Consider the following 19272-nt stretch of genomic DNA (forward strand, 5'->3'; position numbering starts at 1 on the left):
CCAAAAAAAAAAAAAAAAAAAAAAAAAAAAAAAGAAAAGTGGGAGGATCTGGCAACACTGAGCCTGTAGTCCTACGTGGTGACAGTCGCCTAGGGGTGAGGAGTAGCTGCCCCTTTTGGACGGGACATCTACTTTCTTGTTTGCCATAGTCCCTGCCCAACCTGTGTCCCCAGTTTACACTGAACTTTTCCTACCCTTGTCTAAATGTTGCGTTGCGGGAGGAGGAGGAAGCAGAGTGCTTCTGCCAAGTGTGGAAGGATGGAAAGGAATGCAGGGCTGCATTCCAGGGGGTGGCGATGGTGTGGGCAGAACTGCAGGGAATGAGACCCACTCCCACTAGTGCAAATAAAGTGGTGGTTCCTTGGCTCTCATAGACACCTGAGGATAAGGGGCATATGGGGCAACCAGGATCAGAGCCAGAGAATAAAGTGCAGACCTGTGAGAAGGATGGCGAATGAGCACACACAAATCTGCCCCCTCCGCTCCAAATACTTAACAGTGATGGCTTGAAACAAAACTACATTCAGAAAATTAGGAAAGTCTCCATGGGCCAGGAATGGGAGAGAAAACACAGGCTGCAGTGAGCAGTGACAGCCAGTCCTTCAGTGCCTTTATGGGTTGGGATTTGGGTGGGCCCGTCTTGTGGGGAGAAGGGAGGCAGGCCTTGTTCCTAGGGTACTGAGAGCTCTCTTTGATGGCCCGACATAGGGCTAGAGATGCGCTGCTTGTCTAGGGTGCAGGGAAAAATAAAAGGAAAACTCCTGGGTGGAAATAGTATTGTACTGTACTTGGGCCAGTGTCAAAACTGTGTTACCCCTGTACTCCTGAGTGAGAAGCAGCCTGGGCTGATGTTTCCCTCTGTAGTTTCTTTATAAGGGACATTCTGAGAAATTGTATTTAATCTTAAGAGGCTATGTAACAGTACTTTCTCACCTGTTCATTAAGGGATCCTGGGGCCCTCTAATTGGGGACACTTTCCAAGTACTCACAGAACTTGAGAATCACTTCACAGAATCAGGGTGCAAGAGAAAAAAGGATCACTAGATGTAATCTTGGCTTCTCCCCTCATTTTACAGATGTGGAAATTGAGGCCCACAGATTTGCTTAAGATCACACAGCTGTCAATGTAGACACAGGGCTGGGAACTGAGGCCCTGGACTCCATCGTGGGTTCACTTCAAAAGCCTGGGTTTCTTTATTTATAAAACAGGGGTAACTTTGGCTCACAGAGTCATCAAGAGACTGTAAAGCATAACAACATTCTCCTCCATCCTGTCTCTCCTGAGGCTTTGGTGTGATTTTTTTGTTGAAATCCTCATGGGAAGCAGGGCAGTAGTGAAATCCTCATGGGAAGCAGGGCAGTAGTGGTGATTAAGAACACAGATTCTGGGGCCAGGCACTGTGGTCACACCTGTAATTCCAGAACTTTGGGAGGCTGAGGCAGGAGGATTGCTTGAGTCCAGGAGTTCGGGACCAGTCTGGACAACATAGTGAGACCTCATCTTTGCAAAAAATAAAAAAAATTAGCCAGGCATGGTGGCACACACCTGTGGTTCCAGTTACTTGGGAGGCTGAGGCAGAAGGATTGCCTGAGCCCTGGAGGTCAAGGCTGTGGTGAGCCATGATAGTGCCACTGTACTCCAGCCTGGGTGACAGAGTGAGACCTTGACTCAAAAAAAGAAAAGAAAAGAAAAGAACACAATCCTGGGGCCAGCCTGTCCAGATTTGGATTCTAGTTTCACCACCTACTGTCTGTGTGACTATGGGCAAATGACTTAATCTCCCTGTGCCATCCTTTCCACATCTGTATGACAGGGTTAATAATAGCACTTAATTACAGCGAGGATTAGATGAAATACAGCATTTTGAAACATTTTAGAACAATGCCTGGCATATCCAAAGCCCCCAATAAATGTCAATTGCCATTGTTACTGTTGTCATTATATAACAGATTTTGTTTCTATTTTTGCTTTGGCAGCTAGGAAACCCACCACTGAATTGGAATCTTATTTTTGGACCTCCACATAGGATCTAATAGCATGCATTTCTGTTTGTTTCCCTGTGTCTCTAGCTTTAATTTAACTATTTGGCTCTCATTTCTCCCATCATCCTGATTTCTGTATATTATTGTATCATATGCATTACTGTAGGTTGTTTCAGAAGAAGCTTGGAATTAATACATTAAGGAAAATACAACTGGTTGATTCAGACAGGCCTGATATAGGCCAGGATGATCTTGAATTAGGAGGTGAACTGTGCTATTAAAAGAAGTGATTCTAGCTAGTGGTTGCCAGCTGCAAGCAGCAGAGCCAGGACTCAAATGCTGCCTGCCTGACTCCAAAGCATACACTTTTACTCCCTGTTTGATGTTCTAGGGAGACTTGAGCTCTTGGGGTTAAAGGAGGAATTATTTCAGGCAGCAGATTGATGCTCTCTCTCTGTTTCTCTTCCTCTTCTCTTCCCAATTCCTTTACCCGCTTCTCTCTGCTTCCTGATTCCCCAGAGCCCATGAGGGCCCCCAAAGGCCTGGCTTTTGCTGAGATCCAGGCCCGCCAGCTGACCTTGCAGTGGGAACCACTGGGTTACAACGTGACACGTTGCCACACCTATACTGTATCCCTGTGCTATCACTACACCCCGGGCAACAGCCACAACCAGACTATCCGGGAGTGTATGAAGACAGAGCAGGGCGTCAACCGCTATACCATCAAGAACCTGCTGCCCTATCGAAATGTTCATGTGCGTCTCGTCCTCACTAACCCTGAGGGGCGCAAGGAGGGCAAGGAGGTCACCTTCCAGACGGATGAAGATGGTAAGAGTCCCAGCCCCAATTTCCAGGGCCCTGAGTGCCTCCCACAGACATCCTATGTCTGAGACTAAAATTTACATAGGGAATTTTTTTGCTTAGGATTAAACCAGCTATATAACAATAGAGTCATGATAGCTGATATTTATTCTCTGGAAGACTTTGGGTATAATTCCTTCCTTAAGTTATTGGAAGAATTCAGCAGTAAATTCTTCTCCATTTGGGCCTGGAGTTGTCTTTGTGTTGGTTTTTAATAACAGTTTTAATTTTTATTATTTATTTATTTATTTATTTTTGAGTTGGCGTCTCTGTCGCCCATGCTGGAGGGCAGTGGCACACTCACGGCCACCACAGCCTCGACTTGCTAGGCTCAGGTGATCCTTCTGCCTCAGCCTTCCAAGTAGCTGGAACTACAGGCATGCGCCACCATGCTCAGCTAATTTTTAAAAAAAAAATTGATTATGGAGATGTGGTCTCGCCAAGATGTCCAGGCTGCTCTCGAACCTGTGGGCTCAGGCAATCCTCTCACCTCGGCCTCCCAAAGTGCTGGGATTATAGGTGTGAGCTACTGTACCTGGCCTCGGTTTTAATTTTTAAAATAGATATTGGAATATTCAGATTTTCTATTCTTTTATCAGTCTTGAGGAACAGTATTTTTCAAGGGATTTATTTCACCTAAATTGTCAATTTCTTGACATTAAGTTGTTTATATTAGTCTTTTATTGTATTTATCTAATGTCTGTAGGATCTATAGTGACATCACCTTTTCAACTCCTGATATTGGTAATTTGTGTTTTCCTTTTTCTTGTTCACTTTTATTAGAAGTGTATAAATTTTATTCACCTTTCCAAAGAGCCAACTGTTGACTTGGTTGATTATCTGTATTGTGTGTTTATTTTTCTCTATTTTCTTTCTTTCTTTCTTTCTTTTTTTTTTTTGAGACAGAGTCTTACTCTGTCACCCAGGTTGGAGTGCAGTGGCACGCTCATGACCACCACAGCCTTGACCTGCTGGGCTCAGATGATCCTTCCACACACCTGGCTAATTTTTTGAGTTATTTAGAGACAAGGGTTTGCCAAGTTGCCCAGGCTGGTCTTGAGCTCTCGAGCTCAGGCAGTCCTCTCGCCTCTGCCTCCCAAAGTGCTGGGTTTGCAGGCATGAGCCACCATGCTCGCCTTCTGTTTTCTTTTTTATACTTTCTTTGGAGTTGGTTTGCTGTTCTTTTCACTTTTTGAGGTGGAACCTTCTTAATTTTGAGCCTTTCTTCTTTTTTTTCTTCTCCTCTCTTCCTCTCCTCCCTTCCCCTCCCCTCTACTACCCTTCCCCTCCTTTTTCTTTTTTTTTGAGTTGGAATCTCACTCTGTTGCCCAGGCTGGAGTGCAGTGGCACGCTCACAGCCATCCCAGTGTTGACCTGCTGGGCTCCGGAGATCCTTCCACCTCAGCCTTCCAAGTAGCAGAGACTATAGGCAGGCACTACATGCCTGGCTAATTTTTTGATTTATTGTAGAGATGAGGTCTCACCAAGTTGCCCGGGCTGGTCTCGAACCTGTGAGCTCAGGAAATCCACTTGCCTCGGCCTCCCAAAGTGCTGGGATTACAGACTGAGCCACCGAGCCTGGTGTCTTTCTCTCTCTCTCTCTCTCTCCCCTCCCCCTCTCTCCCTCCCTCTCCCCCTTCTCTCTCTCTCTGTCTCTTCCTCCCTCCCTCCCTTCCTTCTTTCCTTCTTTTGCCCAGGCTTGAGTACAGTGGTGCAGCCTTAACTTCTCAGGATCAAGCGAACTTCCCGAGTAGCTGGGACTGCAGGAGTGCATCACTATTCCTGACTAATTTTTAAACATTATTTTTTGTAAAGATGGGGTCTGGCTACGTTGCTCATACTGGTCTTGAACTCCTGGCCTCAAGTGATCCTCCCACCTTAGCCTCCCAAAGTGCTGGGATTACAAGTGTGAGCCACCATGCCTGGTTTCATTTCTAATATATGCATGTAAAGCTATAAATTTCCCTCTATGTCCTGATTTAGCTGTATCTCACAAGTGTTTATATTTCCTATCTCCATTATCATTCAGTTCAAAATATTTTGATTTCTATTATGACTCAAAAGTAATTTAGAATCACATTGCTTACTTTCTAAGCAATTGGAACTTTTCCAATGTCTTTCTGCTATTGATTTTTAGCTTAATTCTACTATAGTCAGAGTATATACTCTAAATTTAGTCTTGAAATTTGATGCTTGCTTTACAATCCAGTATATGGTTAAATTTTGGTGAACGTTCTATGTGTACTTGAAAAAAAGTGTATATTCTCTTGCTGTTGGGTGCAGTGTTCTGTATGTGACAAACTAATACTTACTGAGCACCTAGTACATGTCAAGCACTATTCTGGATGCTTTTCATATATTACTGCATCGAATCTCCATGACAGCCCTATGTGGTAGGCTACTATTTCTATCCCCATTTTACAGATGAGGTCACATAGCCAGTTGACAGGTTGCACAGCTGGCTTTACAACCAGGCCATCTGATTTCAGAGCTGTCATTCTTTTTTTTTTTGAGTTGGAGTCTCATCTCACTCTGTCGCCCAGGCTGGAGAGCAGTGGCATGCTCATGGCCACTACATCCTCGACCTGCTGGGCTCAAGGGATCCTTCCACCTCAGCCTTCCAATTGGCTTGAACTACAGGTGCATGCTACCATGCCTGCCTAATTTTTTTGATTTATTGTAGAGATGAGGTCTTGCCAGCTTACTTAGACTGGTCTTGAACCCCTGGGCTCAGGCAGTCCTCTCACCTCAGTCACCCAAAGTGCTGGGTTACAGACTTGAGCCACTGCGCCTGGCCAGAGTTGTCATTTTTACCAGCTACACTCAAATGCCAGCACAGGTCCGGAGCCTTCCTGCAGATTCCTGCAGATCCCAGATACCCCTAAGTTCCTTGGTTTATAATTTTTCTTGCTGCCCAATGTATGCAGTTTTCTGTTCTGGACAGCATTGGCCAAGACACAAAATTCAGCTCCTTCCTTGATTTCCACAAAAGCCTACTCACCCATGGTAGTGTGTATGCCTTGGGCTGAGGATTTGCTGGAAGTGGGAATGAGGACCAGATAAGTTTACCTTGAAGCATTGCAAACAGCTTCAAGTTGAACATCAGACAGGCCTATGTGTAAGGTGTGTTGACTTCTGTATCCCACCTCTGCCTCCTAGGTATGTTATGGTAGCTGCTTCACCCCACCCTGGCCAGGCCTCATGAGGGCTACTTGGTTTTCTTTCCCTTTTCCTTTTCTCCCTGTTCTCCAATAGCTGCTCATTATTTAGTAGTGTTTACTTTTCATTGAAGTATTAGTATAATACTTACAGAAAGTATACTTATCTTAAGCGGTCAGAATTCTCATAGACTGGACATCAGGATAGCCCATATCTAGTATAAGAAGTAACATTACCAGCACCCCAGAAAACCCTCTGGATGCCTCTCCTAGTCACTACCTCCCAAGGGTAACTGTTATCTTGACCTATAACACCACAGATTAATTTTTCCTTGGCCTTTAAATAAATGGAATCATACAATGAGTATTTTTTTTTTTTTGAGTCAGAGTCTCACTCAGTTGCCCAAGCTGGAATGCAGTGGCACGCTCACGGCCATCCCAGCATCGTCCTGCTGGGCTCAGGTTATCCTTCTGCCTCAGCCTTCCAAGTAGCTGGAACTGTAGGTGTGTGCTACCACATCCAGCTAATTTTTTTAATATACTATAGAGACCAGGTCTCACCAAGTTGCCCAGGCTGGTCTCGACCCCCTGGGCTCAGGCAGTCCTCTAGCCTCGGCCTCCCAAAGTACTGGGATTATAGACTTGAGCCGCCACGCCAGGCCGTGTATTCTTTTTATGACTAGCTTTTTCTCCTCTTGACTTTTGTGCTTGAGAGACTCAGCTGTATTGTATATGTAGAGAAAACATTCTTATTGCTATAGAGTCCATTATGTGATGATACCACATTTATTCATTCTGTTTACTGTTGTTGGGCATTTGGGTTGTTTTCAGTTTTTGGCAATTCTGAACAATGCTACACATAAATCTTTGTAGATTTTGTTTTTGTAGATATACACATTTCTGATTGGTTTATGTCTAGGAGTAGGATGGTTGGGTTATGGGGAATATCTGTAGTAGATATAGCCAGACAGTATCACACTAGCAGTGTGAAAATTTTAGTTGCTCTGTATCCTAACACTTGGAATTGTCTTTTTCATTTCACCATTTCCATGGGTAGATGGTTGCCTTGTAGACTGTTCATTTTAACATAGAGTAGCTTAGCTTTTATTGATTGTTATTTGGTTTCTGTTTTTCCCTGCCTTAGGACTTCAACTTTCCCACAGTGATTTATCAAATTGTTCCCCCACCCCCTGCAAAAAGAGACCATTTTCCTAGATAAAATTCCTATGCCTGCCATTAAGAGTATACATTAAAATAAAAGCAAAACAAAACCAAACCATGCCTGAGAGTGTTTATGCTTAAAATGTTAACAGTATTTATCTCTGGGTGATAGAATTGTAAGTGCCACCAATTTTCTTCATGCTCATTTAGATTTTCTACATTGAATATATCATTTATGTAATTAGGAATTTTTAGGCAAGAAAACATCTCCACCCATAATCCCAATATCCCAACACAATTGTTGCTTTCATTGCTCTGGCACATGTCTATATTTTCTGAAAACCACCCAGCTGGAACAAAATAGGAGCCTTCAAGCATTTTCCTCTGCTGAGTGCAACGTACATGGTAATGAACATGCCAACTACCCTTTTGGAGAACTCAGTAATAGGCTGAACCATATGAAACTGTTGATGTTTTTCTTGGGGCCTTAAGTACATCATGTTACCTAGTCCTCGTTTGGGAGGGGTTACTTCACCCCCATTTCACAAATGAAGAAACGGGCTCAGAGAGGTTGAACTAAATAGGAAGTGGCAAGGCTGGAATCTGAATCCACATATCTGGTGCCAAAGCCCGTTTTCCCTTCCCCCCGCTGCTTTTTCCTTGCAGTGCCTGGCGGGATTGCAGCTGAATCCCTGACCTTCACTCCACTGGAGGACATGATCTTCCTTAAGTGGGAGGAGCCCCAGGAACCCAATGGCCTCATCACTCAGTATGAGGTGGGTTTGGGACCCTGTTATAGTGGAGGCACTGGTGGAAGAAGAGAGAATGACTCTTTCCCTCTGCTGCAGTAGTGTGGAGAGCAAGGTATATGAAGAGGACAGAGGTGCTTGTCACTGTTCCTTCAACTATGGCCAGGGCCTGTGCCCTGTGGGTTATGGGGTAGGGGTCCTGAAGGCAGGAGGGAGGTGAAGGTGCCAGAAGCTTGGCCTGATGGGCTCCACGGTCCTCTTGGCTCAGCCTCACCCCTAGCTTCCCCGGAACATGGTGGGTGGTAGGTTACATGTCAAGTCAATGATGCCCTGCCCCATCCCCGTGCCTGCCTGCCTGCCCATCCTGCTCCCAGATCAGCTACCAGAGCATCGAGTCGTCAGACCCGGCGGTGAATGTGCCGGGGCCACGACGCACAATCTCCAAGCTCCGCAACGAGACCTACCACGTCTTCTCCAACCTGCACCCAGGCACCACCTACCTGTTCTCCGTGAGGGCCCGCACGGGCAAAGGCTTCGGCCAGGCGGCACTCACTGAGATCACCACCAACATCTCAGGTGAGTCCTGTCCAACCCCGGCCTGGCCCCTTTGGAGGTGGCTCAAAATCCCAGGGTTCCATGGGCAGAGGGAGTGTGGGATGTCCTGGGGGTGGTTACAGAGGGCTTCTGTGAAGATAAATATGCCATTTAGGAGTTGAAATCAGGGCTCAGGAGTCTATGGTCTGTGGAATCAAAGGGTGAGTTTGGGATCAGTATTTGAGATCAGGGTCAAGGGAGCTCAGCCAGCAAGAACAAGGAGGCTAAGGCTGAAGAGGAAGAGATCTGAGGACAGTGATCAAGGAGGCTGAAGGCCTGGCCATCCTGGTTCAGCGGCCAGGTTCCATGCTTATGTCCTTGTCCCCTTCCCCAGCTCCCAGTTTTGATTATGCTGACATGCCGTCACCCCTGGGCGAGTCCGAGAACACCATCACCGTGCTGCTGAGACCGGCACAGGGCCGTGGTGCACCCATCAGGTGGGAAAGCCTGGATGGTGGGGCGGGAGGCCACCATCCTCTGACTGAGAGCCCCCACCCAGGCGTGCTCACCCTTGTTCTCCCTCAGGCTCCCATGCAGGGCTCAGAGTATCTGGAGGAAGGCATTCTGTGACCCTGGGCAGGCAGTCACTCTTCTGAAACCATGAGTCTTGCTGTCACAAGGTCCCTGGACAGTGTCCAGCCCAGAGAGGGGACTGTCCAGGCCACTGCAGGGGGCCTTCCCTCAGACACCTTGGAGAAGTGAAACTCTGGGGGTCTTAGTGCTTCCCAGCTCTTTTCCTGGAAATGCAGGGATGGGCTTTCTAGAAGGCTAGGGCAGCTGGCCAGATAGGGCCATCTCTTTGGAGTTGCCAAGAGCTTGGCTTCTCTGCCTCCTTCTCTTCAGAGGATGCTGGGGCTCCTGATGCCACAATGGCTGCCTCTGCTGGGGAGAAGGTGCTGGAGACGAGATGGGGGGTATATGTGTGTGTCTTTGTGATAAAGACGTGATGTGTGTGGTGTGGAGGTGTGAACATGTGTGAGAGATATGAGTGTGCATGTGTGTGAGAGCGTGAGAGTGTTTGTGCAACATACTGTTAGCCAGTCACTATGCTAGGGACTTTACCTGCACAGGTCATTTTATCTTCACGGCAACCTTGTGGATTGGGTATTACTATTATTATTGGGTATTATTACCCTTGTTTTACATATCAGGAAACCAACTCAGCCCAAATCACTTGCTCCCAAGGCCACATAGCTAGTAAATGATAGAGCTGGGATTTGGAACCCAGGTCTGTCTGCAAAGCCTGTGTTTTTTCTAGAAATCATAGAGCTTCCCTGGTCCTCTGTTCTACCCGTTCCTTCCACAAAGGTGCACACACTGAGAAAGAGGGAGTGACAGCCTTCAGGTGGGAGATGTGAGGGTCCTAGTCAGCCCCCCAAGAAGGTTAGTGGATTTCCCAGGTGCCCTCGACAGTCCTTCCCCTCCCCTTCCCCACTTCTGCTGTGTCTCCCTATATTTGCCACTGCAAATCCTGTCCTGGGCTGATTCCCAGGCCCTCAGGGGAGACCCAGGAAAAAGTCAGGGCATCTGCAGGATCTTTTGCATGTTGCTGGAGCCGCAGGTCCCTTGTGCAGTTGAATCTGGGGGAGTTGGGAGACCCTTCCTTGTCCTCTTGAGGGATCCTATGAGCAGGACTGGTCAGGGTCCAACAGGGGTGAGGATGACAATGCTGGTGGGGGCAGGGGCTGGGACATGGTGGGAGGGGAGAGGCAAGATGGCTGTGTGACCCTGGGCATATTTCTTTACCTTCCTGAGCCTCTGTTTCCTTATCTGCATAATGGGAAATATTCTAGATTAGGATGTACTTTGTTCATGGTTAATCTGAATTGTTATCTCCTGGTGGTACTCAGGGCTGAGAGAAACCTGACCTCAGCCTGGGGAAATGGAGGCTGAGAGGGGCTTGGACTAGTCACAGGCAGTGGGGCCGGTATCCAACACTCTCGGATGATTTCCTACAACTTGGAAGATCAAAAGAAACATCTGAAGAACAAGGAAAAGCCTTTTGCTTTCCAAGCAGAGGCTGTTAATATGGGATGTCACACACTGAGATGTGACCAAGGCTATGACTGGAAATATTTAAATTTGTCAGCATTCATGTATTTACTCTTGGCTTTGGTTCACAGAGGATTTGGAGGTAGTCACACCAAAAGCCAATTTGGTAAAGTGAGAAAATAAACAGAAACGTGGGCATTGGGACCAGGGAACACAAATCAGAGTGGGCTCTCAAGACAACAGGACTCTGATTTGCAGATTAGAGGCTGCCTCAGGATTGAAAGGCTAATACAGATGTAGTCTTAGGTATGTCCTCATTTGCTAAGTGATTGTCTCTCCCATCAGTTTCAGGAAGCCCAGATCCCTAAGTGCCTAGCCCAGGGCTCCTTTGTCTGAGTTCAGTGAACTCTTTTTGAATGAATGAATGAATCTGGCTAATCCTGTGATTTACCAAGGCCCAGAAGGTAGCGATGAGCAGCTTTGGTTTCCCAGGTTCTGTGTCACACTCAGGACTCACGGAGGAAGTGGGGATGGGGTTTGGCTTGGTTGTGTTGAGCAGGGCCCAGGATTTTCTCAGCCTGAGTTAGTAACAGGAATAACAGCTGACGCGCATTGGCTGCTTGCTAAACTTGTCCTTCACATATACCTTGTGGAACAGTCCTGTGGTCACTTCCATTTTATAGAGGAGGAAACTGAGGCCCAGGGAGGTTCAGTGTCTTGCCCAGCTAGGAAGGGGCAGAGTGGAGATTTGTCCTCAGGTAGGCTTGACCCAAAGGCCATACCTTCCGCCACCAGATGGCTTTTCCCTTCCCCTGGCCTCCTGTGATCACCTGTGCTCTTTCCTCCCTGTCCAGTGTGTATCAGGTGATTGTGGAGGAGGAGCGGCCACGGCGGCTGAGGCGGGAGCCAGGTGGCCAGGATTGCTTCCCAGTGCCACTGACGTTCGAGGCGGCGCTGGCCCGAGGCCTGGTGCACTACTTTGGAGCCGAACTGGCGGCCAGCAGTCTGCCTGAGGCCATGCCCTTCACCGTGGGTGACAACCAGACCTATCGAGGCTTCTGGAACCCGCCACTTGAGCCTAGGAAGGCCTACCTCATCTACTTCCAGGCAACAAGCCACTTGAAGGGGGTGAGGGACCAGCTTTGTGGTGGTGGTGGTTGGGGGGTACGGGATGGCAGGCTGGGGACACCTTGGAGCCGGTACAACACAAAGACCAGAGACCCAGGTGGGCAACCCCCACAGCTCCGCCCCTCCCACAGACCTTCCCTTCCATAGTCCCGCCCCTTCTCTACTTTGTCCCTTCCGTAGCCCGGTCCTCCACAACCCAGGCTTCTTCCCATAGAGCCTTCCCAAACCTTTTTCTCAGTCTTCTCCTTTCTCTCCAGGTTTGCAGTCTAGTCCCTGTTCCTTCCTGAGGCTCTGCCTGCTATCTCAGGCGCCTCTTCCCAGAGGAGCCCATCTCAGATTACTGCTTTCTTAGCTCAAGGCCTAGGCCCCGCCTCCTTCTTGAAGCCCCGCCCTGTTCTTTTGGTTTCTCCCTCCTCAGTTCGCTTCCTGCCTGGTTTCTCCGTTCCAAGCCAGATCTCTGAACCTACGCCCCGCCCTCTCTTGAGTCCCCGCCCCTTTCCCATGCCGTTTCTCTCTTGCCTCTGGTTTCATCCCTTTTCCTAAGATACTGTAAGCACCTCCCCTTTAGGTCCCGCCCCCTAGAGTCCCCCAGTCCTCCTGCCGGATGAGGTGTCCTTACTTATAGTCTGCACCAGAGAAAATTGTATCCAAGAAGCGCTGCCTGAGGTTCCCGCCCTGGGGAGGGTGAGGTCAGGGCTTCAGCGCCGCTGAGAACCCCATCTGTGCCTCCAGGAGACTCGACTGAATTGTGTTCGCATCGCCAGGAAAGGTAAGTCCCGCTGGGTTATTCTAGTATTTTAGCAGCAGGTTTCTCACCTGCCCAGCTCTGGGGAGGCGACTGTGGGAGCAGAGGAGGGCGGTTAGGCAGGCCTGGGGTAAGGAAGGGCTTCCTTTCTAGGCCTCCATGTACCCTACCGTCAAGGGCTCCTTTCAGGCTGATAGCAGGACCACCTTCCTTACCTTTCTTCTGGTCACAGAAGGGGCCTAAGCAGGAACCTGGGACAGGCCTGTGTTTGGGGAGCCCTTATGGTGGGACCTAGAGGGTGATGGTTGTGTATCTGCCCTCACTTTCCTGTGGTTGGCGAGAGAGATGGGGACAGCATGGATGCTCTGGGGTAGGGATTGTCTCTACTTCCAGACAGGGATGAGTTGGCTTCTCATCCTGAGATATCCTAACCATGCCCTAGGTACATAATTCTTCCCCTCTATCACCTCCCTGGAGGGCCAGAGGATGGGTCTGAAGGTTCAGGTATCATCCCTCTCCTGTCCACTGAGAACTGGGGAGGATCAGATTGGAGGGGAGAGGGGCATGTCCTTCCCGACAGGGGAGCAATGTAAGTGAGGACTCAGGTGTGGACATGCAGAAGGTGTAAGGGGTGTGAGGTAGTCGATATGATGGAAAGGTGGCCATGTAGTGAGCATTGGGGCAGTGTTACGCACCTGTGGTTGTGCAGCCTAATTTGTTCCTTGGGGTGCAGAGCCCTAAAGGAGGAGTTAGGTGGTCCCTGTCTCCCCCCTGATCCTTCATCTTGCTTTGTTCTCCTCAGCTGCCTGCAAGGAAAGCAAGCGGCCACTGGAGGTGTCCCAGAGATCAGAGGAGATGGGACTCATCTTGGGCATCTGTGCAGGGGGGCTTGCCGTCCTCATCCTCCTCCTGGGGGCCATCATTGTCATCATCCGCAAGGGGTGAGTGAGGCCACTCAGTGGCTCTTGCCCCTTAGAGGCCTGGTGGCTGGGGGCTGGTAGGACAGCTGTTGGTGGGTATGTGGAAGGCTGCCAGCCTGGTATCGGATCTACAGATGGATCTGAGCTAGAGGGTGGGAAACTGGAGACTCAGCAAAAGGAGCTGCCTTGGAGTAGCATTACTGCAGTACAGGTCTCACTGGTACCAGGTGCCACTGTCCAGGGGAGGGCACTCAGTGCCTGGTGCCAAGGAGCTATGCTAGAAGTAGGCACTGCCCTCCTGTGCCTGTTGGGTCTGCTCCAATAGGGAGCGTGTGGAGGTCCCTAGACCCCTGAAGATCTTCAGCCAACTTGTCTGCCCTGACCACGGGATTGTGCAGTGGTCCTTGAGTAGGGTTGCAGTGTTCACTTCTCTTTAAACCAAGGTCCCAGAGCCATGGCTCTTCCTGGGCTCCATCTTCTGTCAGGCTCAGTGTGCCCTGGACCCTGGAGTCTGTGGATCCCTGAGGAGCCTTCCTAGGCCTGTGACTGAGGGAAAACCCCACTCCTGCCCTTACTATCCTCCAGGTGTCAAAAGTCCAGCCTCATGTTTGCTTGGGATGCATTTCCTGGTGCATTTTGCAGAGGGCAGCATGAATCGCAGCATGTCTTAGAATCCAGAACTTAGAATCTTACAGTTTCAGATAGTCAGGATCTGGGACTCAAGAAATCTCAGACTTTAGAATTGTAGAGGCTCAGAGCCACAGAAAGTGAGAAGAGCCAGGTAGTTCACAGCCTTCTAGTCTAATGATTTTCAGATCTTTTTAAAGTAGCAGAACCAGCTGGGCTCGGTGGCTCAGCCTGTAATCCCAGTGCTTTGGGAGGCTGAGGTGAGCGGATTGCCTGAGCCTGTGGGTTCAAGACCCGCCTGGGCAACTTGGTGAGCCCTCATATCTACAGTAAATCAAAAATTAGCCGGGTGTGGTAACACGCCCCTGTAATTCCAGCTATTTGGAAGGCTGAGGTGGAAGGATCGCCGGAGCCCAGCAGGTCAAGGCTGCAGTGGCTGGGAGCGGCCACTGCACTCCAGTCTGGGTGACAGAGTGAGACTCCAACTCAAAAAAAAAAAAAAAAAAACAGCAGCAGAACCTGTCTTTAAAACACTAAAAACAAAAACCTTCCTATATGGAGTAGGTGAAGGCTGGGCGGCAACTCTAACTGGATGCAGAGTGGATGCTTTTAAGACCCCTTTGCTTACCATTCCCCACCCTACCCCACCTCATTCTCCACCTGGCAGCCCCAGGACACTGTGGCCCAAACATCTTTTTTTTTTTTTTTTTTTGAGTTGGAGTCTCACTCTGTTGCCCAGACTGGAGTGCAGTGGCCGCTCCCGGCCACCACAGCCTCGACCTGCTGGGCTCTGGCGATCCTTCTGCCTCAGTCTTCCAAGTAACTGGAACTACAGGCACGTGCTACCATGCCCGGCTAATTTTTGATTTATTGTAGAGATGAGGTCTTGCCAAGTTGCCCAGGCGGGTCTCGAACCCGTGGGCTCAGGCAATCCATTCACCTCAGCCTCCCAAGACGCGGGATTACAGCCTGAGACACCAAGCCCGGCTGGCCCAAGCACCTTAATTGAGGGGTAGGGATGCTGAGGCCCAGAGGGGGTTGCAGACCTGCCCAAGGTCACCCAGGGAGCCAGAGGCAGAGCCAGCTCCACCTCTCTGCACCTGGGATCTGGCTTCTATAGCCCCTGCTGCTGCCAGGCTGGACACACGTAGGTGAGCTGGCACTGGATCTCTGGGCTGCTGGGAGCAGATAAGTAGGATCCAGGAAGATGAGAGAGAGCTGGCTAGGGCCACCTTGCATGAGGCCAGGCACCAGCAGGAGAGAGGGACCAGGAGTAGAGTGTACAGCAGAGTGGAAGAGATGTAGGAAGGTGGCTTATCCCAGGTGCTAGGCTCTGACTGTCCCCTACCCTGGTCCCAGCTTCCCAATGCAACACATTTAAAATCATCATTTGAACTAGGTGTGGTTGCTCATGCCTATAATCCTAGCGTTTTGGGAGGCTGAGGCAGGAGGATTGCTTGAGCCCAGGAGCTTGAGACCAGCCTAGGCAACATTGTGAGAACTTGTTTTTACAAAAAAAAATCCAAAAATTAGCCAGTCATGGTAAAGTGTGCTTGCAGCCCCAGCTACTTGGAAGGCTGAGGCGGAAGGATTGCCTGAGCCCAAGAGGTTAAGGCTGCGGTGCTCCAGCCTGGGCAATAGAGTAAGGCTCCAACTCAAAAACAAAAAAACAAAAATCCCATCATTTGGTGAATGACTACTCTATGCTAGGAGCTTTACATAACATCATTCATTAGTACACTAGTTATTGAGCACTTACTGTATGCCAGGCACTGTTCTGGCATTTAGGATGCATTAGAGAACATTTCTTTCTTGGATCTTGACCCATGAAGTGGATCTGACTCCCTTTGTCCAGATGAAGGAACTGTAATTAGAGTAACTTGTCCATGCCACGTGATTGAGCAGTGGCAGGGCCTGACTTCACCAAGTCTGGCACACAGGAGGGACCCCAACATTGGCAAGTCCCTAACTTCTTCCCAACAGGGGGCCTGAGAGGGACTCTAAGTGAGGGTGGGGCTGGAGAGAGCTATAAAGGAGGGGTCAGATTTTACGGAGTTTCAGTTGGTATTTGAGGTTCCAGAAATCTACCTTCAGGGAGAGAGGATTGACAGGGTGGGGGGAGTCACCGACCACTGCAAAGAGAGCACTGGGCCCAGGAGAGGGTGAATCAGAAATGCTGTCAGGGCCTTACTAGGAAACCTTCTATTATGTAATTGCTACCCTACAAACCCAGGTTATCCCATATGCTTCCAGGACCCCCATCTTCCCTCTCCACCTGCGCCTCCTTACTTCCTCTAAAGGTTATTCTGTCCTATTCCTTAGCACCTGACTGTGTGCCCCTGAATCCTACCCTGGCACACAGGACCCTTTGTGCTTCTCAGGACTCCCCGTCTACATTGCGAGTGTCATGGAACACAGCACTTCTGGCAGGGGTGGGGACATTCAGATCAATTTGGGATATGAGTGTAACTGACAGAATAGGAAGTTTCCCAGGGAGGGTAGTCTCTGTCCCCTGTAGAGTCTTGTTGGAGGCAAGAGAAGCCCCAGGGGAGTATTATGGGAAACAGGGTCCAACAGGGAGGAGATTTTAGCTTCTCCATCCTGTCCTGCCCACATGGATGATCAGACTGGATGCATCTTCCCTAGGGGTGTTCCAGGGCCTGGAGGGGGAAGCTGGTGACCCCAGGGCAGGTCAGATCCCCTGGTTCTGCTTCCAGAGACCCCCATGTCCCACCCCTCTTCTTTGCAGCACTTTCTTCTTCCTCCATTTTTTCATTTACTTACTTGTAGTGCTTTGCTTAATGTTTGTCTTCCCTGCTGGATTAAGAGCTCCACAAGGACAGAGAAAGTCCTGTCTTGCTGGCTGTGTGTTTCCTTGTCTAGTCCGCCAGGGACGGGTCCCCAGCTCAGCAGGCTCAGGGAGGCAGGAGGAGCAGCTTGCTGGCCCTTGCTGAGCACATGCTTCCTGTTGCTGGAGCCTCACAGCAGTCCCTGTGGGGGACTCTTATTAACCTCACTTTTAAAGATGGCAGTGGAAGCTCATGGAGGTGAAGTTCTTGTATTGATTTTCACTTATTTATTGATGATTCCATTCAGAAAAGTATTTATTGAGGGATTATAATGTGCTGGGCCCTGGGGATCCAGTGGTGGGCAAAAAAGACAAAGATCCTGTCCTCTTATACTTTATAGCTAGAGGGGAGCTCGGTGCCAAATTAGAAAAAGCACAAATGGTTGAGATTATTACAGATTGTGAAAAGATCAAGGTGCCAGGGTTGGGGGCAGGGAGAATACAGGGGACACAGTATGGTTGACACTTGTGGGAGAGTGGTCAGAGAAGGCCCTTTTGATATTGGACATGTCAGCTGAGACCCAAAGAATGCCATTCCGTTGGCTATTTCCCTCCCCCTTGGGGCCTCAGGGCCCTGAGGGGGTGACTGGGCTCCTTTAGTGGACCCACACTCATGGGCAGTCAGGTTGGGAGAGGGAATGCCTTGGGTTTGTCCTGAGTATCCAACTGGAGTCCTCTCCGTCCTGCCCCTTCCCTGTCCCTACCCAGGTGGAAGGGTATGCAAAGGATTGTTCCCTCAGGGGCAGAAGGGCTTGCAGGGACTGAGAGGGGTGAGGGTGGGGGCTGTCTTCAGGGATGAGAGCAGCCCTGGGTGAGCACAGTTACCTTTGAGTGTGTGTGGGGTGTCTGTGTGTGAGCATGTGTCTGTGTAAGTGGGAGTCACTGTGTTTGAATATGTATGTGTAAGCGTCTATGTGTGTGTCTGCATTTGTGAGTATATGTGTATGTGTGTCAATGTGTTTTACCATGTATAAGTGCATGTGTGTGAGGGTGTCTGTATATGTGTCTGTTTATGTGTGAGGGTGCATCTGTGTGGATTTCTTTCTGTATATGTGTGTGTGTAGGACTGTGTGTGAAAGCCCTGGATACCCTCAAGGCCCTTTCCTCACTTCCTCCTCATTTTAGCAGCAGGCTTGGGAAAGGTTCCAGAAGGGCCTTGGGTCCTGGTCCTCAGCATCTGAGCCCAGTCAGCCCTTGGGACCAGGAAGGCCCTTCTGCTCTGTCAGTCCCTGGCCAGCCCCAACCTTAGCACAGGAAGCACCTGGGCACCCCTGCTGACTGGGCATTGCCTCAGTCTAGCCTTGGTGGAAGGACCCTGGATACAACTGTGCTGTTCTCTCTTTGCACGCTGCCAGGAGAGACCACTATGCCTACTCCTACTACCCGTAAGTAGATCCACTGGCCCCTCTAGGGTGAGGCCTCCCACCTCTGCCCTCTCTGTCTGGGCTTGGGCTCAACGTACCCCAGCCTGGCCTGGTATCAGCCTTGTTCTCCATGACCACCTTGGCCTGACCATTCTCTCCTCTGCTCTGTCTCTCTACTCTGCATCTTCCTCCTTGAGTTGTGATCATGAGTGCTGGTTCTGTCACCAGAGATCATTGGTTCAGAGGTGGCTCTGCTGAGTCACCCTAGACAAGTCATGGCACTTTCCTAAGCCTCAGTGTCCCCTCCACCACTGGGGCAGCCTCTTATTTCTTGAACCTATTCTGCTGGTCAGAAGGATTTTCTGACCTCAGTCCAAGTCCACGTCCAGGAATGTCCTCACTCAGGTGCCATTCTGAGAGTCCATACCTGTGTGCACGTATGTGCACATGTGTACGGTGGCAGGGCCAACTTGTTGCCATACTGGCAGCTCCACAGTGCAGGTGACACTCAGATCCCCACAGCTCTCTTCTCCATCCCAGCAGCCCCAGCTCTGCAGATTCACCACTTCCTGTGCTTCCTCTGGGCCAAGCCCTATGCTCAGCTCTTGGCCCAGAATCCCCACAATGCTCTGAGAAGCAGGAACTGTTCTCATTCCCTCTTTACTGATGAGGAAACGAGGCTCAGGGAGGTTGAGGACATGTTGGAGGTCGCAGAATGTCCAGAGCTCCCAGCCGACTCTACGGCTTGTCAATGGTGCTTTGTCTTCTGTCTGTCTTGCTTACTCTGCAAGCCTTCTGGTACATTCCTCCTGCATCTGTGCTTCTGTTCCTTCCTTACAGAGCAGGTCGAGGTGGCACCGGGCCAGCTCCAAGGATGGTGGGTCTCTCTCCTCTTCCTCCCCGGTCTGCTGCTGCACCTACCCGAGCTTCTCCAGTGATTTCCACCCACTGCCTCCTGCTGAGCCTTCAGCCCAACTTCTGCAGGAGCTGCTGATGGGTGGCTCCCCCTGTTGCTTGTGCAGTTAATTGTTGAAACTAAATGCAGAAGTTTTGGACATATCTATGTTAAATTCCATCTGCTTAATCTCGTGTTGAGATTAGCTGGCTGCCAGTGAGGTGTTAGGTATCCTTCCTGGGTTCTA

The 19272-nt window shown here is 49.7% G+C and overlaps 1 protein-coding gene across 1 annotated transcript in view; it reads left to right on the forward strand.

Moving 5' to 3' along the window:
• PTPRU (protein tyrosine phosphatase, receptor type U) overlaps positions 1-19272 on the forward strand; it is an 88271-nt gene that overhangs the window by 33912 nt on the left and 35087 nt on the right. The window contains exons 8-15 of the mRNA XM_021710282.1: positions 2503-2811; positions 7830-7939; positions 8287-8488; positions 8841-8943; positions 11353-11626; positions 12359-12395; positions 13174-13312; positions 18122-18151. Coding sequence (XP_021565957.1) covers positions 2503-2811; positions 7830-7939; positions 8287-8488; positions 8841-8943; positions 11353-11626; positions 12359-12395; positions 13174-13312; positions 18122-18151 — 1204 coding nt within the window. The remainder of the gene's footprint in view (positions 1-2502; positions 2812-7829; positions 7940-8286; positions 8489-8840; positions 8944-11352; positions 11627-12358; positions 12396-13173; positions 13313-18121; positions 18152-19272) is intronic.

The sequence above is a fragment of the Carlito syrichta genome, unplaced genomic scaffold (assembly GCF_000164805.1).
Source record: "Carlito syrichta isolate Samal-C Ts95f unplaced genomic scaffold, Tarsius_syrichta-2.0.1 Scaffold288366, whole genome shotgun sequence".
Taxonomy (NCBI): domain Eukaryota; kingdom Metazoa; phylum Chordata; class Mammalia; order Primates; family Tarsiidae; genus Carlito; species Carlito syrichta.